This window comes from Endocarpon pusillum (assembly GCF_000464535.1).
Source record: "Endocarpon pusillum Z07020 unplaced genomic scaffold scaffold1622, whole genome shotgun sequence".
Taxonomy (NCBI): domain Eukaryota; kingdom Fungi; phylum Ascomycota; class Eurotiomycetes; order Verrucariales; family Verrucariaceae; genus Endocarpon; species Endocarpon pusillum.
The window spans coordinates 11,235-34,709 of NW_006916046.1; the positions used below are offsets into that span (position 1 = coordinate 11,235).

At 47.2% G+C, this 23,475-nt stretch overlaps 8 protein-coding genes across 8 annotated transcripts; 4 read left to right on the plus strand and 4 right to left on the minus strand.

Moving 5' to 3' along the window:
- Window positions 1-2,637: 2,637 nt before the first annotated feature.
- On the minus strand, window positions 2,638-4,502 carry EPUS_08561 (uncharacterized protein; the record flags this gene model as incomplete). Its single annotated transcript, XM_007802380.1, has 4 exons — window positions 2,638-3,652; window positions 3,707-3,976; window positions 4,027-4,252; window positions 4,313-4,502. The coding sequence occupies 4 exons, from the start codon at window positions 4,500-4,502 to the stop codon at window positions 2,638-2,640; spliced, it is 1,701 nt and encodes a 566-aa protein (XP_007800571.1).
- Window positions 4,503-7,066: 2,564 nt separating this feature from the next.
- EPUS_08562 (uncharacterized protein) lies at window positions 7,067-7,396 on the minus strand (the record flags this gene model as incomplete). The annotated part of the gene is made up of 1 exon (XM_007802381.1): window positions 7,067-7,396. The coding sequence occupies one exon, from the start codon at window positions 7,394-7,396 to the stop codon at window positions 7,067-7,069; it is 330 nt and encodes a 109-aa protein (XP_007800572.1).
- Window positions 7,397-8,708: 1,312 nt separating this feature from the next.
- Window positions 8,709-10,318, minus strand: EPUS_08563 (uncharacterized protein; the record flags this gene model as incomplete). Its single annotated transcript, XM_007802382.1, has 3 exons — window positions 8,709-9,644; window positions 9,698-10,020; window positions 10,114-10,318. 3 exons carry the CDS (start codon window positions 10,316-10,318, stop codon window positions 8,709-8,711), a joined length of 1,464 nt encoding a protein of 487 aa, XP_007800573.1.
- A 1,370-nt stretch (window positions 10,319-11,688) lies between these two features.
- Window positions 11,689-12,447, plus strand: EPUS_08564 (uncharacterized protein; the record flags this gene model as incomplete). The annotated part of the gene is made up of 1 exon (XM_007802383.1): window positions 11,689-12,447. One exon carries the CDS (start codon window positions 11,689-11,691, stop codon window positions 12,445-12,447), a length of 759 nt encoding a protein of 252 aa, XP_007800574.1.
- An 892-nt stretch (window positions 12,448-13,339) lies between these two features.
- EPUS_08565 (uncharacterized protein) lies at window positions 13,340-14,101 on the plus strand (the record flags this gene model as incomplete). Its single annotated transcript, XM_007802384.1, has 1 exon — window positions 13,340-14,101. One exon carries the CDS (start codon window positions 13,340-13,342, stop codon window positions 14,099-14,101), a length of 762 nt encoding a protein of 253 aa, XP_007800575.1.
- A 1,336-nt stretch (window positions 14,102-15,437) lies between these two features.
- On the plus strand, window positions 15,438-15,916 carry EPUS_08566 (uncharacterized protein; the record flags this gene model as incomplete). Its single annotated transcript, XM_007802385.1, has 2 exons — window positions 15,438-15,741; window positions 15,792-15,916. The coding sequence occupies 2 exons, from the start codon at window positions 15,438-15,440 to the stop codon at window positions 15,914-15,916; spliced, it is 429 nt and encodes a 142-aa protein (XP_007800576.1).
- A 1,080-nt stretch (window positions 15,917-16,996) lies between these two features.
- EPUS_08567 (uncharacterized protein) lies at window positions 16,997-19,552 on the minus strand (the record flags this gene model as incomplete). The annotated part of the gene is made up of 4 exons (XM_007802386.1): window positions 16,997-17,734; window positions 17,785-18,378; window positions 18,428-18,740; window positions 18,819-19,552. The coding sequence occupies 4 exons, from the start codon at window positions 19,550-19,552 to the stop codon at window positions 16,997-16,999; spliced, it is 2,379 nt and encodes a 792-aa protein (XP_007800577.1).
- Window positions 19,553-21,231: 1,679 nt separating this feature from the next.
- Window positions 21,232-21,760, plus strand: EPUS_08568 (uncharacterized protein; the record flags this gene model as incomplete). Its single annotated transcript, XM_007802387.1, has 2 exons — window positions 21,232-21,259; window positions 21,309-21,760. 2 exons carry the CDS (start codon window positions 21,232-21,234, stop codon window positions 21,758-21,760), a joined length of 480 nt encoding a protein of 159 aa, XP_007800578.1.
- Window positions 21,761-23,475: the final 1,715 nt, after the last annotated feature.

A 23,475-nucleotide genomic window follows, 5' to 3' on the forward strand; every position in this document is an offset into this window, starting at 1 on the left:
TAATTATTCTATTTAAGAATAGATGGCGTTAAAATATTTATAAAGAGTTAATAAATATAATAACTACAGTAATAGAGCATAAGAGCAAATTTAGATACTAAAAAAAGCGCTCTTCTTATACTAACTTACGCGCTTATTTTATACCTTACTATGCAGCTGCTAAAGCAGAATTTCTGTATCTATCTAGATAACCTCTTTCTAAATATATTAGTAGCTTAATACCTTTTAATAATAGATATTTACTATATAAGAACTATATGAAAAAAGGCTGCTAGTGTGCCCTTATAACTTTAACGTTATCTTAATAATAATAGTAAGCTTCTTTAGGATTCTATAATAGTATAAGTTATTGATAACAATACTCTAGTCTTTATTTAGTAAGATAATAAGGCTGTTTGTGCTCTTACAACTGCTTATAGCCTTTACTATATAAAAGATCAAATTTAATAAATACATAAATGCCCTAAAATCTCCTCTAGAAATTAATGTATCCTTAACCTGGTATTTAAGGGCTTACCTTTTAAGGATCTCTTTATACTAAAGGCTATTAATAATTATAATTATTATATAAAGGGTGTAGATCAAGCTAATTAGCTATATATAGTATTTACATGCTATTATAAGCAGAATTATTATACATAATAACCCTTAATCTACTTCCTTATTAATATTACGCGTGTTAATACGTATTTGCTATAGCTATAGAGCTCTAAAACATATATAACAAGCGCTAAATAAACGCACAACACTTATAGAGATTTTGTGGAGGCCCTCTGTTCTTAATTACTACATTCAGATAATAAAACTAAGGAGAAGAATTCACACTCATTACCAACTATAATACTTCAAAGACACCATAAACACATACAAAAGAAGTCCTACGGACGGTGCCAATGGGGAAAGCTTCATCCGCCAGGTTGTACACGTAAAAGGGCACCTAAACGCGCATTTGGAACGGATCTCACGAAGTCAGTCAATAATGGCATTTCTAGCGCTATTTTAGGAGGCTCAAAGACCCATTATGAGTGCTCAAAATGCCAAGTTTAGATATGTATCGAAGGAGACTGCTGGGTACAGTATCACCACTCAATTGGAGTCAATTGCTAGATTAATACGGCCTCAATTCGCTCAAATAGGGTGTTTGTTGACAATTTGGACCCCCTCTGCAGTGATCGACAGCGCTAATTGAGGCATTCTACACCCCTGTTCGGGTACGGAGGGGATATCTCCACCTCAGGACAGTCGGCTGAGGCATTCCCCAACAAGGGACTCCTCGAAACGTTCGAAGCACTAGTTTACCTTCTGTCATCAGCGGCCTCTCCGTATTCGGAAAATCAAGTCTCCCAGTTTCGTTTTCCCGGAGGCCATTGGCTGTGTTGACTAGAACGTTTCCGCTCGGAGGCAATCAGCAGATCCAGGCCCTCTCGGTGAGCCTCGGACGTCCTTACAAAGCTCATAGGGCTCGGAGGCCTTCCAACCTACGACAGACTCTTGTGCCATCCACCTTTTATAATCTCGCGGATTAGGTTGCAACCAAATAATTTCATCCTCATCACACAGCCAAAATCTATTACCCCATGGATCCGAATTCAACAAAAGATCATGTCATCTAGCAGGAAATAAGAAGAGACTGACGTGAAAATACACCAGGAAAAGGCGTCATAAGCGCAAGTCAGAAAAGAGCCAAAATTAACTCTGGCTCTTATCCGGCTTTGAGAGTCACACTAAATGGCTGAATATGCCTTCACATCGCACAGAAGCGGCAAACAGCCCAAAGAATCGAATGAGCACCCTCCATATCATTATAATACTACTTCAGAAGAGGCCCGAAACTTTCTGGCTCCTGGTTTTTGAGCTCATGCCACTATACTCACACACCAATCTTAACCTCTCCAAACTCCATTTCCACTTTGAGACCTGAGCACACATGACTGTAACCTGAGTGATGAATAAGCAGCCCTGAGCTGTGGTTGTACAAGATTGTTCTGAGCCGGAGCAGCCCTGAACCTCGACTGAATTCCTCTAAGCTCCTTATGGCGGCCAGATTCTGGGCTACTCTCCCAGCTCGGAAAGCCTGGTTCCTTTCAGGGTTTACTCTCCGGCCCTTATCACTTGTGCACACTTGCCCTTCGATCTGTCTCACCTAACTTTGCCGCCTACGCTACTACTATGTGATCCTTGAAGCTATTAGTGACTAGTGAATCTGAATATTATTATCATGATATTCACTACACACTAACCCTAGATTTCAAGACATCAGCTGCTGTTTTCGGCAGTCTTTGTGATCGCTTTTTGACTTTCATTATATCGTGGGAGACCAAAGGTTATCTATAAGTAACGCCTTCTAAACTTAGATTCTCCGGGAGTAGTGAGGACATGCATCCATCTATGCATCCATTTTATGTTAAGCATAAATATTAACAGGTGAAAAGTATGAAAGTGCAAAAAACATGTCCAGTGCAACCGAGAGATATACAACAGCGGAGAAATGAAGCGCGATAGTAATACAAAAAATTCGTAGGTGCAGGTGGTATATTAGCAGGTCAAACACGCAGAAGAATGCATAATGCCGATTCAGTCCCACCGGCCTTACCAGACCCGACCCAGACTCCGGCCTCATGTGCTGCCTGTCGGTTATCACGGATTTGCATTCGAGTGTCCATTAGTCAGCTTTGTTTGCGGGGCGTGGTTGGATTTCTCTGCTCCATTCTCGGTCTCCTTTTTTTTAGGTTCTGTCAGGATACGCCCGTCATCAAGGCGAGCTTCAAGGTCATCCGGATCCAGGGTCAGTTCATGAGAGTGGCTGCGCTTGAGGTGTTTCCGGAGCTCTCCTCTTTTCTTGTACTGCGACAGAGGGCTGCCAAGGCAGCCCTCTGCCTGACAGTGGTACTTGATATCGGTTGCGAACCATTCCCATCGCTCGGTTATGGCTCGCCTTCGTCGGCGGGCAACGAGCACTTGTGCACAGTAAGTAAGGTCTTCTTGTGTCGTTTGGAGCTTCAGGTACTCGTTGGTGTAGTCTTTGATCGCATTAAGAGTGATCTGACCGGATTGGGCCGGACGCCAGTCATCAAGAGGAATACAAGTGGCAAGGTCATTTGATACATTAAGCCTCCTGTAAGGAACCTGCATTTCGTGGGCGGTGAAATTGAGGTCGTTTTCCGTCACTTCTGTGTCAGTGGTGAAATCTTTCATGAAATGAGTGAGCTCCATCAACTTTTGCAAGCCTTGTTTGCGAGGGACTTTGTCTGGTCGATCGATTTTAAATAGATCGCGAGCTTGATCACGCTTCTTCGGCTTTTCTTTGGCTCGATTGTCCCTTTTCACTCCTGTGCCTACACTGACGAGTAGTGCGGGCCGGTGCGGTGCGTGCATTTGGCAGACCTCCTGTAAGGCAATTCTTCCTGGGTTGTTGGCACCCAATCCCCCATCTAAAAATTTTCGATTCATGAATGTAATAGCTTCGAAATAAGTTGGGGCTGCAGATGTAGCTCTGGCAACTTCCCAAAGTGGTCCACTATGAGCCGGTCCTGGATTCATAGGGCGAAACCTGTGCTCTGACGTAGCGGAACCTTTATTATGAGAGTACGATCTAAATAGGTAAAACTGATCAATGCCCTCTTCTGGGTCTTTGGAGAACGAAACAGCCATGCTGGCCTTGGTTAGCGTCTAGTGTGGATCCTTCAGTTTGCATAGGACATCTTACGTTCTCGACTGATCGTCTCGAGAGGCGAAACTCTCGTGCTGAGCTTGCCATTTCCCTGCGTTGTAAATTTTCAGGAGAAGCCTCTCGTGAATCAATCTGAGTATTGCGCCTCGCACTTTTCGTGATGGATACTTCGCCCTTGGAAGATAAGACAATGAGCGCTCATGAAACCATCGTGGCTGCCCGAAGACGGAATTGCCAAATTCGGTATACTGGGTCAAAGCCTCATCTATAGACATACGCAGTCTACTAAGCATGATCGCAGAAAGCCTGCCAACTATTAGTGCCAAGATCATGAAACGATATCATAAGTACGTTACCCTCCAGTACTAGTCCCTGCTATGTAGTCAAAATAGTGGCATGGATAAAATTGATTGGTGGAGGGTATAAAGCCTGACTTCGAAGGTTCCTTCTCTCTCCAAGGATATTCAAAGCTCGATTCAACTGGACCTTCTTCCCCAGTCCAGTTTTTCTCTAAGTCTTCAATCTTGGACATAAGATGCTGAAGGATCAATAGACTAGAGTAGCCACGAATGCCGCCGCCATCTAGTGACATCCTAGGAGTCAGCGGTGATGAAAGTTAATCGACCAAAGAAGGCAACCCACCCAGTGCAAGTACGGTCTTCTCCGCCCACGGACTCTGGGGGTCTTCATCGGACACATGAGCATAACAGCGGAGAGGACCATTTGGATTTGACGTGGCTCGCGTGCGTTGCACAGATTCAGGTTGAGAGTCGTCGCCAGGCTGGCTGTCGGGATCTCCTTGGCCATTGTACGGAGCAGGGCGATCGTTCATTACTTCTCCAGCCGATTGTACTGTTTGACGTGTACTTGCATCGCACGTCTCAGAAGCCCCAATCCGTTGGAATTCATGTGCGTTTACCTGAATTGCCATGTGCGAGAGGCGCGATCGTGCGACTTGAAATATATGATGGTGAAGATGGTTATCTCGTGGACAGTTGTAGGCAATTGCCGTGTGCAAGGACACAGGCCACAGGCCACAACAGTGAGTTCCATTGACGTTATATTAGACAGAGTAGCCTCGCCGAAGATAAGTACTGAAACAGGCTCTGTCATGGGCGAGGAGCTGCGGCTGATCACGAGAGATCCCACAAGCCCTCGACCTGGGGCCGATACAACAAGGAACGAGGCTCTGCCGCTTCGCCTTTTCAGTTTCCGCATACTTTCTCCAGAACAAGCCTTGAAGAAAGCCGAGCAAAGCGTTGTATTGGGACAGAGTGGGGCAAACGGTACTTTGGGTGGTCATTAACTATGGCCCGGCCGGGGAGGCGGGCTGGAGGGCCAGAGAGCCGTGTGATAGGCCATGGTGGTAGATTCGTTGGTGGTTCTGGGGGCGGAGAAGGCAAGTAGGCTAATTATCCACTACGGGGCCCCTGAAGTACCGTTAAGTCTGATGCTCAGAACGTGCTAAGAACAGCTACTAGTTCTTCTCACAACAACCTAGTGTTATGATTGGCCACTTTAAAGCTTCTTCTGTGTGCATCCATTCTGATGAGTCAAATCATTACATCTAACTTCTTTGGAACATAGCTGTTCTGTACAGAGAGGGTTTACAAGTAAAGATACTAGCGCTGAGCTAACATTACTTCAGGCCCTCCCCAGAGTAATTATTATTGCGTAGCCTCGCCTACATACAGAAGACCACTTCCCCGTCAGTCGAAAACGCGCGTACTTAACAATCATCAGAATTTTCTCTTTCTGAATGGCTATGTTGGTGGGTCTGAAGTGGAGAGTTGATTCGTCGTCCTTGAATTTCGATGGGTCTCGTATGTCCGAGTGATGTGCCTAATAATAATTAAAGAAGTCCATCCATGGCGCACAGGGTCCAAATGAATGCGCCACTCTCAAACCACTAAAAACGCCTTCAGGACAAATGCGGTGCAGAAGCGACTCATCAGACAATAAAACGGAGTAATAAATGATGGCGGTCTCACACGTGACCAACCGTCTAAGTTCTGAAATTGCCAACTAATCCCAAAGTCGCCAAGAGGTCGGGTGCGCTTTCGCATGAAAGGCTGCCTCGGGGCGAAGCAACTGGGGGGTGACTCGGAGTCCCTGAGGCAGTGCAGAATCATGCGACCCCGTTCCACTATGAATGGCTGGGCCCTTCCTTTCTCGCGCTCGATTTCTACCCAAATCCAGTTCTTACTGTTCTACGTATTACTTTGCCACCATCTTGCCCTCTGATTACCATCTAATTACCGTCTGGTTACCATCTACACAAGTCTGTATCTTCTTCTTCTTCCTGGCCGTTTGCGTCGTTCCTATGGCAACACCACGGTCGCCAACCCTGCAACATAAGCGAACAGATAGTTGGCCGCTGAAAAAGCAAAACGAGAGAGTCGCCGTTCTCGATGTAACGAACAACAAATTGACGACTCTAGAGAAAGAGGAGGCAGAGCGTAGGCTTAGCTCATATCAAAACTACAATTCCAAATCGGCATTTGCTGACTTGGCTCTCTCAACAGAAGTCCCGCATGAGAAAGTCGCTCTTCCCCGATGGGCAAATAAGAAGTCTGTTTATGTTTCGATAGGGAAAGGCAAAGACATGGAGTACATCGCAACTGTCCATCTCCGGCGTCTAGGGTTTCAGTACAATATGTACCGTCATTTCGGAATGTCTGAGGAGCTCTATGTGCTCGGCCACCAAAAAAGCTAGCCCTACACTCGCTACGATATCTTGTCATTTGATCGTATACATAAATGAAGACCGCTGGAGAGAGTACGCCCGGAGTACAGAGCAGCAATGCAAACGGAGTTTGCGTGGATCGAGTTTGGAGATATTCGGGAATGTTTCAGTTGTTTTCACAGGCAGGCTCTATTTTGAGAAGCCGTGAGTTTTGTTATTGTGTTGATTCAAATTCATTTCGTAAGTTCAAAACTCTCGATCATCTCTGCGCATCCACATTCGGCCTCCTTGGACCTAATCTCCCATTTCCTTGCCATCACCGCCCGGTCAAGGTCTATGCACGCCGTCGTTCCTCTTGGCTTTGCGAGCTAATATTTCACGGTACCAAAAGAACGAGGGGTCTGGACGGGGAGAGCCATTCACACTGATGGTTGAGGGAGGGAGCGAAGTGGTAGAAGTGGCTCGGGAGACGACACCTCCAGAACGAGGGGCAATGGTGGGGACTACGCACAGTCTCATCGCAGGGAAGTTCCGCTCAGTTTAGAAGGTCGCGAGAACCCATTCCATATAGGTGCGGGAAAGCTCTTTTCTTCACAGGTCGGACCACGCTGTGATATATCTTGTGTGTTGGGCTCCACACATTCTAGCCACCTGAAACCCAGGGGATCTGTTGTAGCATATGCCGCCAGAACCGCGGGTCCCGGACCAGTCTAAGACGACATGAGTGCCTGCACATTCTCAAGAGAGGTACAACATTGATCCAGCTGGCCTACAGGCACCACGATGCTTCCCAATACCTCTTTCATCTCCTTCTGCTCTTGCGCAGTCTTTTCTCGCTGTCGTCTTGCTCGCTTTTCATGAGAAATCGCCCGCACCATGTTTAGCAAGAGGATTGAAAGAAAAACCATTCCCCCAAGCGACACAACTGCTGCCACGATGGCTACTGAGAAAACCACAAGGCCGTGGTATGCCTGCTGAAATACGCCATTGGTGTTCAATGGAGGTAGACTCGCCCCAAGTTGCATTGCCGAGAGGACCATGGAGAAAAGGAGAAACAAAACAACCTCCCAGACGAAATTGCGTCGAAAGAAGACTGTATAGCGGTTGTAGCCGTAGAGATAGCCGCGGATAAAATGGGTGAAGAAAAATATAAAGTATTAAAACTAGTCATTCTTAGAACCATGCTAACAATCTTCTGCTTGATACCGTAGTACAAATTGTAATAAGCTGGACTAAATTGTAATACTATAATTGCGACTACTCCAAATTCTTTCACTTCAAACCGTAATACTGCAAGTTGTAGTATGCTGAATTGTAGTACTGCAATTGTGAATACTCCAAACTCTTTTACTTCCAACCGTAATACTGTAAATCGTAGAGCATCGCGTAGAGTTGATGAAATTCATGAGATGTGAGGTACGGATAGGGCCAGGTATCTAATCATCATAAGGGACCAAAACTAGCACCGAGCACCAGTGAGGTGAGAGTGAGCAGACATCAGGAGAGGAAGAGATGAGTCGCACTCCAAGGATATTATACCGTCAACTGAATCAATAACTCAGTCCTTGGCGCGACTCCGTTTGGTAACAGTAGAGTATGTGGTCGTAATATCAAGCTTTTAACATGTCGCAGTGCCTTTCAAACGCCTTCAGACGCTGTAACAGGAAGCTTGTACACAGACTGTTAACTATAGAGTTATTCTCGTAGTGACAGTAGACATATTGAGGATGAATTGTATCCTAAAACCGAGTTTTTCCTCTAACATGATCATTTTATGTGCCTAATTGAAGCCACCAGGAAAGATGTTAGATCGTGGACCCTGGCCAGGACAGGCAGCAATACCACTTTTGGCTCATAACCGAATAGTCAGTTCTGATCTGGGGGTAAATCAATTGGGTGGCTATACGTGACCAAGTTCTTGGACATGTTAAAAAGGAACGAACGATGAAAGAAAGGAAGACAGAAAGAAGGAAATAAAGGAGAAGATGAGCCTGTTGGTAAGATTTGTATGGGCAGTCTCTTTGACGTGTACTCGGTACTGAGATTAATTTGACTGCTTAATCGTGGGGACAGAAAGAAAACGCTCCTGGTGGTGATGATGGCGACGACATTATATTTCTGATGAAATATCCAGACAGGTACGTTTAGCGGACAGCGGCGGTCTTGATATACCAGTCTTACTATGAAAGCGAAAAGTCGAGTGAGGCGGGATTTCCAAGACCTATGTCAGATGACTGCTCCATTCCAGGAGCTCCTAAATCTGTGCAAAAGAGGAAATATGACCAACGTGTCAAGGAGAACGATGAAGAAACTACACCAACTTGAGACGGCCATGTCAAACACAAATCAAGATCAATAGAAATCCACCGAGAACCGATGATTCCTTGCCGCCACATCCGGCACACCAGTTCCACCCACCACATATGTCGTCTTTCCGATTAATGGCCTCTGATAGTCTATCGCCGCCTGGTTTGGCGGACCCATCCAATTCCCCATCGTGCTCGCCAAGACCTCCACCCCATCCCCGGGCCTCTTGACCCGCGCCGCTGGCGGTGCTTTGTGAACGAGTGGCTGCTTGAAGCCCCCAATTGGTTGGTGACTGCCGTCAGTTGAGGAGATTGTGGCTGGACCATCATTCCCCTGCTGGATGCTGACGTCCCCGTGAGCGGCGCCGTCATTCGCGGCTTTGAGCTGAAATTCCACCCAAGTCGCCGGGATGAGGCGACCGCGTTGGACACGGCCTTTGAATGTGAGGGGGAGGCTAGCGAAAGCCTTTTTTCCGGCGGGTACGGAGACGGCTTTGAGAGGTTTGTCGAAGTTGGCTCCAGCGGTGCCGTTGCCGTTCCAGTAGTTGTCGAAAAAGAAGTAGGTGTCGGCGTGGTTAGAGCGGTTGTGGAGGATTATGCCGGGTTTTTTGCCGTCATCAGGGTCGCCTTTTGTGGGGTGAATTGGTGTTGCTGCTGCTGAAGCGAGGAGGGTGCGTTGAGATAAGCTTGCTGGGCCGGTGATGTCTTCGTTAGTACGGACGTCTTCAGCATCTACAGTGCCGGCGGTGTCGTCTTCGCCATTAGCTTCCGCGTTGACATTGGCTTCTACACTACCATCGGCATCTTCTTGTTGATCGGCGCCTGTCTCACCTTCGTTGCCCGTACTGGCGCTGGATTCGAACGAACCAACAAGTCCTTGCGCGACGAATTTGGCCCCTTGACGTCCATATCGTTTATCTGGACTGGCGTCACCGTCATTGGAAGTGACGATGATATCCTTATTGCCACGCCCTGCTTTGCTCTAAGTCCAGTATTAGTATTGTGACACCTTGAGCAGGAAGGATGAGAGCCCACCTGTTCGTTATCACTCTTATGCCCAGGACTGCCATTCCACGCTCCGACACCAATATAAGTCTTGCCGTCGGCAAATGTACGAATCAGCGGCTCGATCTCCGGATGGAACTTGATAGGTTCAAGCCGAATGATAGCCCCCTTTTTATCAAAGTGAAGGGCCCCTCTACACTTGTCTTTGGTCTCTTTTGAAGCCTTGCGGAAAGCATCGTTGAGGTGCTGCATGAATAAGGGATCCCCTTTGAGGGTTTCAGGCTCACCGACTTGCTGGACAGTCATGTTGCCGCCGGCACCAACGATATTGCTGAGATCGAAGAAGTCATTACCTGTTCGGACGAAGAGGGAAGTTTAGCGTCACCGATTTGGTGTCTCTAGCAGCTGCACGAGGAGGGGAACGAAGCGCAGAGGCATCAACTTACCGCCAAAGCCATTTTTGGTGATTTCGGCTTGTTCACCCTCGTGGCCATCATGCAAGGCGATGATTGCTCCAGAAGACCCATTGGGGGCCTTGATCGTGTGCGTCGAGCGAGGCTTCACGACGATGTTTTTGTTATTGTTCCACCCATGGACTTCGAAAGTTTGTGGATGAGAAGATTTGTTGTGGACAAAGATGTTGCGAGACATTCTGTTTCAGTAATACCAGGATTGGTTTGGAATTGGTTGCTGAGTGTTGAAAAAAGATACTGAAGCAGAACTACGTAGTGGAAGATGGTGGAAGCTGTAGATTTATATATGTTCCTCACCCTGAACGCATGCTCGGCAACCAGAACTTGCGCCTCAAAAGGTGGACGCTGTATAGGCTCAAAGGGCTGATGTTGTCTGGCCATAGGTAGGCATAGCCCACAGACCCGTAATGATGACTCTAGTGGTGGGTTACATCATCATCTCTTGCGCCTCTCACGAGAATCCATCGCAGGGAGAGTAGTCAAGTAACCCTGAGGAGAGTTTGCGCAATCATCTCTTCCATGTCTCTAGGGAGTCTCTCCTAGGGAGAATACGATCCCTGATCCAAACCACCATGATGGCTGACGCAACAGGAATTAAAATAGTAGATGATGGATAGGTTCCAACGGAGGAAGAGCTTTCGAAAGGGAGACCATTGGCGCTGAAAGCCTAGGATTGGCAGTACGAGCTGCGGATACTGACATAGTGTATACTTGTCATCTTATGTTGCCTTACGTCAAACGTAAATAGTGTCCAGCTCGTGCTCAGCGGGATTTGCATCTTAGCACAACGGCCAGAGGATTAGAACAGCAGCAACGCATTTTTCTCAACGATTTTAGCTCAAGATGATGCACGACATTTCACATCGCCACGTGGTAGTAAAAGGCAGCATCATGTTTCAATAATAGCAAGGCTTTGCATCTTAGGAATGGGGCGATAGCAATGGGCCGCGGCAGAGTTCCATGGGAGTGGTTGAAGGGATCCGGCTTATGGAGAACCAAAAACACGGAAGATGACGGCTGAAAACCGATGTGTCCACTAGTCCAGATTAGGCTAGACATTGTCACACTAATTATCTGGGCCATTTTCTGGATCATCGGCGCGAATCCTTCAAGTTGTAGGCTATGCAACCTCCCTCGGCCTCTATGAGATGGAGCGCGACACCCATAGATCCTTTCGCTTCTGGCCTGATCCGCAATCAGCTGATGTCCCTCTGCTGCTACTGCGCCAGTGGGCACGGAATGCTGTCGCAATCAGACCGCCATGACACCATACTTTCATTGAAGTACCATGACCATGGCTTCTTGATTACTAAATATACAGCATCTGAGCCTACTCTGCCATTTATGAAACTGAGGTTGGCAAAGTAGTGCTTGTTTATAAAGTCCTGCGGGAAGAAAAAAAACCTTCCCCGATACTGTTTCAAGTAAATATCAGTCTCGTCTTCAATAAGACCATTGTTTTCTGACATAAACTTGCCTTATCCTTTTCACATCACTTATCTCTCAAAATCACAAGACTTAGATTGCACCATCCTCCCCATTTCCACAATGGCAATCAAGAAGCGATGTCTCCCCTGGGACTGGACGAACACCGACGGCGCTGGCCACAAGGGCGTACCATGGGCAATGGACAAAGTGTCCTTCAAAGGACCTCTACGCTCCGTCAGCAACTGGAACACGTGGACACCTCCAGAACTGAAAGGCCGTGCCCCATTCCGACCTATGGTGCGCACAGAAGCGCAACTCAACGGCGAGGACTGGAACCGGATCCAGTCGACCAAGGAAAACATCATCCACTTCTTCAACGAACCCGAGCGCGCAGGCATTACCCCTGAGCGCGCTGGGGATATATGGCAGAAGAAGATGCTGCCTCTCCGGGCGAAACACGGCAAGAAACTCGTCAGTCCTTCATGTGCTTCCGATAAAGCAGGCCAAGACTGGATCCACAAGTGGATGGGTCTCGTGAGCAAGCACCCGCCTGATTTCCTCGGCTTGCATTACTATGGAACGGATGGAACCAAGGCGATAGACTATCTTCAGTCGATGCATAATAGGCATCCCCATACGCCCGTCATCCTTTCCGAATTTGCATCCATCTCCCGCGATTACAACGAGGTGCTAGGCTTCACGGTGCAGGTCGTCAACTGGATGGATCAGAAGGATTGGATCTACGAGTACGCACTCTTTGGGTGCATGAGACAGGTGGCGGATAGTTTTGTAAGCCCGGCTGCCCAGCTCATGAAGCCAGACGGCAGTTTCACGGATTTGATGTGGAAGTACATGAGTGATCAGCCGATGCATCGTTGATTTATGTTTGTTGTACTATTTGGAGCAGTCGAATATCTAGCACAATTGTTTGTTTGAGTATCACATCTTATCAAGAGCATTATTTAAAAGCTGCTGAGAATATGTTGACCTCCGTTTATTGGTATTGAAGTAAGTCCTTTGCAAATCACGGAGAAAACATCTCTACGAATTACTCGCTGCTAGGTGAGCATGAGGCCGTAAGATTATGGATTTGTTCCTTTTGAAAGTTACGGATGGAAAGCCTGCAACATAACGCTTCTACATCGAGAATACGTGCCACGTGATGTAAAAGAGCCAAAACAAAGGCCGACCAGTCATTCAGACCGATTAAGACAACGTCAACTGCACAAGCCTCTTTCCTAAAGAGGAAATCAACACAAAAGATGGGTCTACGAGGAAAAATCTCGGCGGTATGCGACGCGGTGATTTTGTCAGGGCCGAAAATTTGCTTAGGAATAATTAATGACTTGAAGTCAGCGAGAGAATCATGTTAACTATAGTTAGAATACACGATCCTTTAGGAAGAGGCGATTGTAGCATGTGTATATACACCGCCCCACTCTTCTGTGCAACCATGCGGTACAGGTTGGTTCCGGGCAGCATTACCACACACACATGGCTGAGTACGTTCTGCACAGAGTTCTTCGATCCCACCGAGAGCAGGATCGTGGCTGATGCTTCCTTTTTGCTAATCTGACAACTAATGTAAGCTGCGTGACTATGCAAACAGAAATAGTAGGAGTGCCTGATTTAGAGAACAAAGCGATATAAAGCTGGCACCTCTGCGGTGCTATCAAAAATGTTGTATCATATCTCAATCAAGAACAAATTCTCTCTCGATCAGACATTATTTCCCTTCTTTTCTGACTAAGCAATTGTCTCCAAAATCACAATGTCCACTTACACGATCAAGCAGGGTGATACCCTTTTTGAAATCGCAAAGAAATCCAACATCTCCTTGGAACAGCTCGAAGCCGCCAACCCTGGCCTTGACCCCAAGAAACTCCAGCTAGGCCAGGTTATCAAACTTCCTAGCAAGAGCAACAATGGAGGCAATCAAGGCGGTCCGCAGAATCCAGCAAAAGGCATCCCAGGATCGCACGGTGGTACCAACGGCGGTGGGAACTATGTGAACTATGGCGGTCCAGCGTCAAATTTCCCCAATCCATCGCAATGGGCGACTTATGACTTCCTCTGGAAGCAAAACTATCGTCTAATGAAGCTCAACGACTCGGACAGCGAGGTCGCTCAGATTCACCAGGCAATTGAGAAAGTCGCTTCAGAATCAGGGGTCGATGTGCGCGTTATTCTTTGCATCATCATGCAGGAGTCGGGAGGCAATGTGCGTGTTCGAACGACAAACAACGGGGTCCGGAACCCAGGGATCATGCAGTCACATAACGGGGTCGAGTTTGATCCTGCGAAGCCCGCTGCTAGCATTTTGCAGATGGTCAGGGATGGGACAGAGGGTACAAAAAGTGGACCTGGATTGAAGCAGCTGAGAGCCAAGCATGGAAACTATTATACAGCTTTTAGAGCTTATAATTCAGGATCTGTGAACGAGAAGGACTTAAACGACCCTGTGGGTGCAACAGCGGATTATGTGCAGAAAACCGCAAACAGACTGATGGGTCATTCTTGGAAAGGGATGTGAAGGCATGCCCAGGACGAGTTGTACCGAACTTGAGACATTTCTCGTATTTGGGCGGATGGAAGTTGCTGGGAAGCGCTGCATTGGTTATAGGCGTTTAAGGATAGTGCATTGAATCTTACATCTCCTTGCTATCGGTCCATTTCAAGTGTGTCCGGGTATTGGACAAATGCTACTTAATCCTTAACTAGGTTCCTAAGCATGACGCTCCTGCCTTTCAAATAGGCCAATGCTCATGAACATTTTTGTTGGCCACAGAACCACCAATGAGGGGTGGAATGCTCAGCCTATCTCGAGCGTGTAATGATAATGTTCTGTCGTTGCGCCATTCCGAATCGTCTGTTTTGTCAGAATAGCAAGCATGAGCGTATTACTTGGTGCTCGTAAAGTCTGTTCATAAATTTAGAGATCGTGGTAAGTATTCAAGATGAATGAACTGTTTCTGAAGCGTTGTCGGGCATCAACCTTTGAAGATCTTACTGCCACCAAGTTCTTCCGACCTGTCCAGTTCTTGAATTAACATTACAAAGCATATTTGCTCATATAACTCAGGATGATAGACTAAGATTATCCGAATGCGAAGGATGTGAGGCATAGAGCCAGAAGTTCTCAATTCAGTCGAGGACATCCATCATGACATAGAGACCCAACTACTACTGTACGTTGACGTTGATTACTCACTGCAGACGTCAGTGACGGAAGTTGTGGTTGATGCCAAGGCGGATCTAAGACCATCTAAATTTAATTCGCGATCGATTCCACTGCCAGTGGGGCGGGGCTAAAATCTTACTCCAGGTCATTACGTAATATATTAGTACACTGTTGGCAGTGTGGGGCCTTGGCGCCTGCGGGAGTTATTCCATCCGAAGTATTTGGATTCCTACGCGCTACATACACCTAAATCAGGCATTGAGCTCGTACTGCTCTACAGCAGGCCTTGGATCGTACTTCGCCTCCTTAGTAACGTTGCAGACTCACGGACCAAAGCCTTTATCTACTGTGGATGACTAGGCACCTGAGCCATGAACCGTGAGCCACAAATACACTATTGGTCATCTCGTACAGACAATGAACACGTCTTCTAAGCCTAGGCTGGAGGGCTCATACATGGAGGATTCTCCAGCCGTATAGGGAACAGAATCTGACATGTGCACTGCCACTTCATACAGAGCATGTGAAGTGACATAGCCCAGGATGAATGATATAAAGGTCTGCAAACAGCATTCAAGAAAACTCAATCACAAAACAGTCCGATCACCACAAATTGCCCAACCAACAATACTTACACTATCCTTGCAATAAGAACCATCAGCATCCACAACCGCAACCGCAACCGAGCATGGCTTTGAACGACAATCAAAAACAGGCCCTCGAGATACACAATCGTGCTCGTGCTACCCAACACCTCCAACCGTTGCAGTGGGACGAAGGCCTCGCTCGCGATGCTCATCAGTGGGCAGAGCGAATCGCTCGGGAGGGCAAACTGCAGCATTCTTCCGGCTCGGGTCAGGGAGAGAACCTTTACTGGGCTTCATCCAGCGGAAACCCGCTCCAAGCTGCTGCTCAAGCATGGATCAATGAACGGAGTAGCTATCACGGGCAGAAGATTCCTGAAGGCAACTTTGGCTCGTATGGACATTATAGTGAGTGGAAAGAGGCAATTGAACGACCAGAATGGCTGATTATATAACAGCACAGTGCATGTGGCGCAGTACCAGGAAGCTTGGCATGGCTTTGGCGAGGGCTTCGAACGGCAGTGTTTACGTCGTGGCTCGGTATTCCCCCCAAGGCAATATTATTGGACAAAAGCCATACTAGATGATAGGTGCACCTTAGAGTTTTGATAGCTGATTATCCAAGCCTTGATGAAAGCGTTGCATTTTATTCCCTTTACTTTTGTGCTGTAATTGCTGTAGAGTGGCAGTTGGCTTTAGACAGTTGGCTGGGAGACAATATGTTTGATCGGAATGTATCCGCTTGTCTGGATGTATAATGTTGTAGAGAGTTGTATATATTTGTTACGTATTTCCTTTACAGTTTAATAAACGAAAAAAATAATTGGCAAAGAATCGTAAAAAGGAAAACAATAACACTATGTGTATCAGACACTATAAGTTCGATTAACGCGAAAACAACAAACAAAAGACAGAATTGTAGTATCCCCTGTGTCACTGATTCGGGGACATTTCCTTATAAAGAATCAACACCACAATCTGTCTTGGCATCATTCATCCAAGTCCATATGCATGGCGCTACTACACAGTTGGCCCCTGAAAGGCTTTGGATGATCCTCGATGAGCTCCAAGGTCGCTAACACACAGTACTCTTCGCCTATCATGATACCCATTTAGTTCCCGCCGGATTGTGTCCGATGTTACCCAGCCATTAGATCCCCCCAGGTGAGTCTCCGGGACCTCAATCTTTGAATGGGCTCTCAGACAGTGTTCTGCAGATTCTTATGGTCGTGCAGATGTTTCGTTGTCCCCCATCGCCGAAGCAATAGGGCGAGTGTCCGGGTTTCCTTGGAGCAGAATGCTGGGGAGTAGGTTCCAAGTCAGGCCTATGGCGGAGGAGCAGGGTGTGAAGCATGTTAAGATGTACAGGGGTGCAAGAAGTAGGGGTATACAGGTGGGGAAGGTGGTGGGACGGCGTTTGTGAGAATCCAATGGACGAGGAAAGAACCAACGGCGCTCGTGAGACGTTCACCACATGAGAAGTAGGAGACGTGAAGGATAGGGTAGTAATTAGGGTATAATGAGTTTAGGACAGATAATGGCGAAGCGGTTGTTGCCTACGGAACTCGATACTAAGCTCCAGGCGACGACGGTTGTAGATTTCTTAGGTAGTAAAAACAAGGGGATGTAAACTGAAATTTAGCTGCCAGACTTGGCTGAGTAGTCATTGCGTAACATGCTGCCTACGAGGCTTGTAGATTGGTAACAAAACCCAGGGCTCATCCTGCCGCCACGAATCCCCTGGCAGTTCAGGCTTCCTGGCTACCCTCCGTCTCGTGAAGTAATTGGTGATACGGGAGAAGTGAAAGCTGGAAGACTGCAAACTGCTGTCTTCGAGGGCCCGATTTTCGCGGCGCCGATCTCGCCGTCCGAGCCCTAAGAAGGTTGCCAGATTTAGTATTGCATAAAGGGTGATGTACCACTCGGAAGGCTTTGTGTCTTCATGTTTTGGTCGGAAGACTTCGAAACGCTGGCCTCGCTGCTTCCATCCTTCGTCTGGGTCTGATTTCATGGCGTTGACGAGTCTTCGTTTCTTAGTGTCGTAGACGAAGCTGAAGGTATGGACGAGGCTGTTGACGTTGAAGACCACGGCGTAGGTTGTCAAGGCAACGATGACGATGACGATAATAAAAGCTGTCGTTGAGAACGTGTCGTTGATACTCCAGAGAGACTGAACGAGATCAGTATCGGGCCTGCCGGGGTGGAGTAACATTGACAGCAGCTGGACGCGACAGAGTCTAGCCTTTGTATTCTTCTGAGGGTAAGGTTTTTTTGTGAATCGAGAGCTCACCGTGCAGAAATTAAGTGGAAGGAAAAGGATGCTGACAAAAGTCAAGATCTTGACGTTCTCTCCCAGTCGTGTGGAAGCTCTGCTTTCAATGACTGCACTTGCATTAAAGAGCTCCCATCTCAGATTAGCACGACAGTATAAACACAGGGGTAAATACTTACAGCATCCCTCAACGCCTTCGTAGAATCCAGCTTGCGTCGGAAGTATTCACGTTGGTTCTTTAAAACGTGGCAATACTTCTCTGCATTGTTATAATGTCGATAGTCAAGAGCCGGCAACTGTCCTGAGTCAACGAATGGCTTTATACGAGCATCTCTGTACATCTCCCATTGAGCGATGTTGTCAGTGATACTTAGCTCCAATTCAGACAAGCAGTCTATGGCCCAAAAGTATCGTCTGGACCTAGAAAAGGATCCATCGTCAAACAGCAGATTATCATGCTCCGACGGCTGCATGAGGGAGTCTCCATGATCAAGAATAAAGTCGAAGAAAGACTGGAACTCCGCCCATCGATCACTGATTCGTCTCATCCCTTGACTTATAAGCGCCATCTCGGACCCGAGAGGTGTAAGTTTGCCTAGCCACTCTCCAAGGATCTGCGCCTTTTCGCGAACAGAAGCCTTCGCTGGGATATTGAGACTGTCCTTGCTAAAAAACCCTTCTGGTGAAAGGAGGAGTGCAGACCAACCCTTGATAGAGTGACTGTGCCCACTGGATTCCATTGCGGAAACATCCGACAACCGAGGAGTATATAACTGTCTTTCATTAGTTGAAAGAACTAGATCCGAGAGTCCCAAAGCTTACGGTGTAGGCACTCTTTCGGAAGCTCCAGCCCAGGGGATGGTCATACAATGGGCCATATTTCCAAAGCTCCCTCATCTGTGAACTAGTCGTCTCTCGAATCTCATAAAAGGTTGTGTGAAAGCCAAGTCGCAAATCCAAGTAAGGATTCGTCGTAGTATCCCTACATTTCAGTTGCATGTGGCTGGATATATGACTCCACAAGCTACTGCTTGGATTGCCATGCTCGAAGTAAGGGATAAGCTGTGTTGATGAGTCGCTTTGGTCTTTCCTCTGGAGATTAATACTATCCCCAGTAGTCATACCCTGATATAAGCTAGCCGATTGTTAGCGATGTAGCACTGTCTCTGTGACAAATACTTTGCTTAGGTATGGCGATCAATTTGGAGCTCACATTAGCCATGACCATGCAGCGACCGACGACTTCTCAGGACCGGTCCCCAACTCGGCTCCAATAGCTCGCTCCCCTACCCTGTACATTCTGGCAAAGTCCCTCTGATCGTAATCGATGATGAGAAAGTCATTACCGGGGAGAGCCCTTACTTTCTCGTCGAATCCGCGCAAGAAGCGCATATCATTTAGTATTTGTTGTCTATGATTGGCAAAATCCATACCCCAGAGATCGTGATCGGGGCTAGTTCCCGTAAAGAGCCTCAGGGGTATTCTGTTGTCGGCAGGAATCCGCCACCAGTCGCCAAGGTGTTTATCAATCATCTCTTTTAGCTCGGGATCCAATTCACTAGTATATTCATAAACGGCCGGAACTTTGTAACGAGCTCCAGTTGCTTCAGTTGAATGGTGTGGAATCGTATCGACATGTCCAGCCTCCATTGAAGGGGGTCGAGTGGCAGTGTCGCGCGAGAGGCTTCTGACCAAGCGAGGGGGCCGATGAAAAGGATTGGGGTCCATGGAATCGATAGAAGAGGCCGCCGCAAGTCCCGGTTTCGAGATTGACAGAGAGTTATAGCGGGTTGACACGCTCATTGCTCTCTCTACATCAGCTGTCCTGAGGCAGTCATCAAGGCTCTTGAATCTTTCATCTTGTACGGCTAGTTTCTCATTAATGCTCTCTAGCACGCCTAAGATGCTTTTAAGCATATCCTCTGACGGTGGGAGGTCCATATCCATGAGCAGCTGTCATTTATTTCGGAGCAAGGATTGTTGTAGGCAGTAACTTATACGTAATTGTCCATTGCAAAGAGGGTCAAATTCGCGAGGAAAATAGAGAAAAGCATTGAAAAGGTCATGACTTGTATGGATCATGTTTATACTACCTTGGCTTATGGCTCATTAGCTGAAGATACCCTTCTGCCTGCGTGGCATCTGGTGGCTTGGTCTGAGGCTGAGCTCTCTTTGATGGTGCTGCGCCTGTACTTAAGTTGTGTATTATTCGGTAATCGCTCGGTAGAGATCATGGTTGGGCATCTTTCCAGCGGCTGCTCCCAGCAATGGTTAGTCTTGTACTACCTGCCTGCTTAAGACCAATAACACGTTATCTTGAAGCGCTCAATAAGTACTGGGGTTGGGAGTGAGTACTGTTAGTCGCTACTTTTGCTTGCCAGCAGCATAATTTTAACCGCTAGAAGAGGGACACAGCAAAAGGATAGTGCTTGTGTGTCATGCGCCTGCAGGGCAGAACAGGGTGCCATGCGCCTGCTATGCGCCTGCTGTACGCCTGCCGTGCGCCCATCAGACGCCAAATAGAGGCCATATAGCCGTCCGCGGGGCATTAATAGAATCAACACACTCTTTACACATACTCAGAGCTTGTCGCTTATTTCATTCGTCTTTTTCGTGTTAAGCCGTGGCCGTCCAATATTGCGCGTTTCGAACCACACTTGGTTGATGTATCCCCACTGACTCCTCTGACAGAGCATAACCTTACTCAATTTTCTTCTCGTACTCTACTACGCACGTAATTGTTACCAGAACATCCTGTTCCGGATTCTAGAGCGTAGTCTGCTAAGTAAACCTGGGTCGATTATCCCTTTCACTCAGCTGATCCACATTCGCATGGTTTGATATTGTCAACTACATCCTCCTGGCTCAATCTCACTCCACTTGATCCACCAGATAATGAGATTTCGTTAAGACAGACAACTCCGAATCTCTAGAGTTAAAGCACCGCCGATGTAGGAGGATACTGCCCACTAAGAGTGATTCTAGGAGATTTGAGATTAGGGATGATAAGGCCTATAATATAAAATTACACCTTATAAGTGGCATTTTAAGTACCTATAAGATAAGGACTATCTAGTAACTAATTTAGGCATCATTAGATGCTGGCTCCTTACACTATTAATTGGCGGGTCAACTTATCTTCAAGCTAAAAACCTAGCAGCGCCACACTGTCCAGGGGGGTCAACTACTTTTGAAGCACGACTCCGTAGGGTTTCACTGTTTCTTACCAGAAGGTTTAGAAGAGGAAAGGTTGACATTTAGCTGCTCCATACTAGTGTGACATCCTCTTACTCGAGAACCGTTTCAAGATCATGCATAAGTGGATCCTTTACTTTCATTTCGAACACAGTTTTATACCAGGCCCAACGGTATCATTCACTCATGATGAAACTCAGTTTGTCGATGGTGTTCAGTAGTATGTTTGGAATAAAACTGATGGGCATAATTGGCGAAAAATTGAAAGCACAAGCATGGCAGTTGACGAAGTATAAAGAAATGAACATGCGTCTCAATGCAAAGCAAAGTGAATATCCTGAGAATCGTGTCTCACAGAGTCTAACAAGACTTTCAACGTCCACGAAACGTCTGGATAACACTATCCTCAATACCAAATCACACTTCTGATTATGGCTGAAATTGCTGCGGCCGCTGGATGTAAGTCTTCATCTCATAGCACATTAAGAGCAAAGTCTAATCTGTCTAGTGGCAACCGCTGGTGTCGGGATTGCTGCTATGATAGTACAGGGTGACCCCGTTGATAACATGCTTATTCTTCGATTTTCTGATGGTGAATTCGATGAAAATGCAACCAAGATTTTTCAGTCCAGGCTCCAAAATGATTCAAAATTTCGACAGATTGCCATTACATGGCAAACCGAGTTCGAAAAACAATCACGCACACCTGGTGGAGCACAGACTGCCGGACGTAGGGCCAAGCGCTTGGAGATGATACTGAGGCGCAGTCCTGCACGACCAGCACAAGGTTCGCCAAGCAAACAAGGACCCGGATCTGAACGACAACTTAAAGGTCAACAAGGCCGTGGCACACAGAAAACCCCAGGATTTACGGCATCCCAAGAACTACATGGCCCACAGGGCCAAAGTAGTATTCAGGGCCGGACCCTGTCTCCGAGAGGCCATGGAAAGGCTGACTGAGGATATCTGAATCTTTGTCAAAGTGCGTGTGGAGCGTTGAACTACAGGGTCAAGTTTAGCATTTGGCTGTTGAACAAATGGTTGTAATCCACTGTGGAAGCTGTACGAGGATATGTATGAACGGTTCCGCTCTGAGTCGAAAGACAGCTACTCCCAAATAAGCGATTGATACCTGTGTAGGATAATAAAGAGATAGGTTGAGACTTTTGTGGTACAAGTATATATCAAACAATCTGTAACCTGCGCCAGCTTGCTTCCGCCTTCAAGAACCATTAAGAGCAATTGGTTGGCACACTATATCCTCTTCTTTCATCACAACAACGACGACATACTAGAGCGTCTACAGCAATTGGTAGTACTAGTTGGGCCACTCGAAGTCTGGGTAATAATGCTCATGGCGCTCGAAATCATAAAAGAGGGCAAGGCTATGGTGATTCTGTAGCGCCAAAATTCTGGCAGAAAGTCACCAAGATGGAGCCATCGATGAGCCGACCTTTTGGTAAGTGGACTTGTTAGATAGTTGGATTTATTTGCTTGATTAGCCTTCCGCCAGGGTCGGAGTGAGGCCACTCATTAGACCAGATGCATTTACTGATAGGGGCCCCTCAAGAACGATTGCATGGTGTTGTAGCTGGTCTTTGAGACCTGTAGCGTATGAAACGACTGCAAAACGAAGAAGTTTGGGGTTACCTACCTGGAAACCCGGGGACTGTCGTACCAATGATCTAAGATAAGACTGGTGGCAAGGTATGAAATCCACTTATAAGCGGCGCTGCATTATTAACGACCTGGAGCCAGAGTGAGAGGCAAATGGTGATCAGGAGGAAGACTCCGTTTGATATGATGTTGGCAATGACAGCACAGCAGACGATAGAATTCCGGAGCAGACCAATGGCCAGCATGGCGCTCTCACCTTGAAGAATTCCAGCCAAGAAAGACTCAGAAGGTTCCAGCTACGGCGAGGAACAACCTTATGATCGTTAGCGAGCTCCACGGGTATGTAACGCCTCTCCATTCCAGTGCTACAAGCAGCATTGTGACTGCTGGTGTGAAGATGGCGCAGCAGGGAGATGGAGCCCATCTACCCGCTCTTTGATTAAGGGTTTCGAATCGACTGCCCTCTTCGCACCTAGAATACGAATGATGGTAAGAGTGATGAATTTTACCACTTCGATAGGTAGATTGAAGTAGATTCCTGTTGGAGAATGCAAACTACACAACGAACATGCTGAGAGAAAAGAGCCTTGAAGCGATCCAAAAGCTGGGCAGCCTCCGTGGCAGATGGCTCCAAGTACGAAGGGAGAGTGCTGTCAATAGGTATGATTTAGCTCGGAGGTGATCCCCGTGGGGTCATCTGAGCTGCGCAGTCCGATCATCGAGCAGCATTGCCGACCGAAGATGCTTCAACTGCAGATTCAATATCATCTTTCTAGGCAGACTGGACCCCACCACAACCGTGACGAGGCCTAATGAAATTCTCCATTGAGATGGTTCTGAACCTGCGGATTCTCTGGCGGGCAAGGGTGCGCGAGCTATGAGGCTAGCTGCTGTACACCTGCAAGCATTGATACTTTGTTGTCAAGCCTTTCATGCAACTGGACCGTGCCCTCTGAGGAAGGATTCGATCAACTGAGGAGTTTCAAATAACACGAGCCTTCTCTTACGTTGTTAGCTTGCGTGGTTTCCTTCTCGGACCAGTCGGAACTGCAGGTATG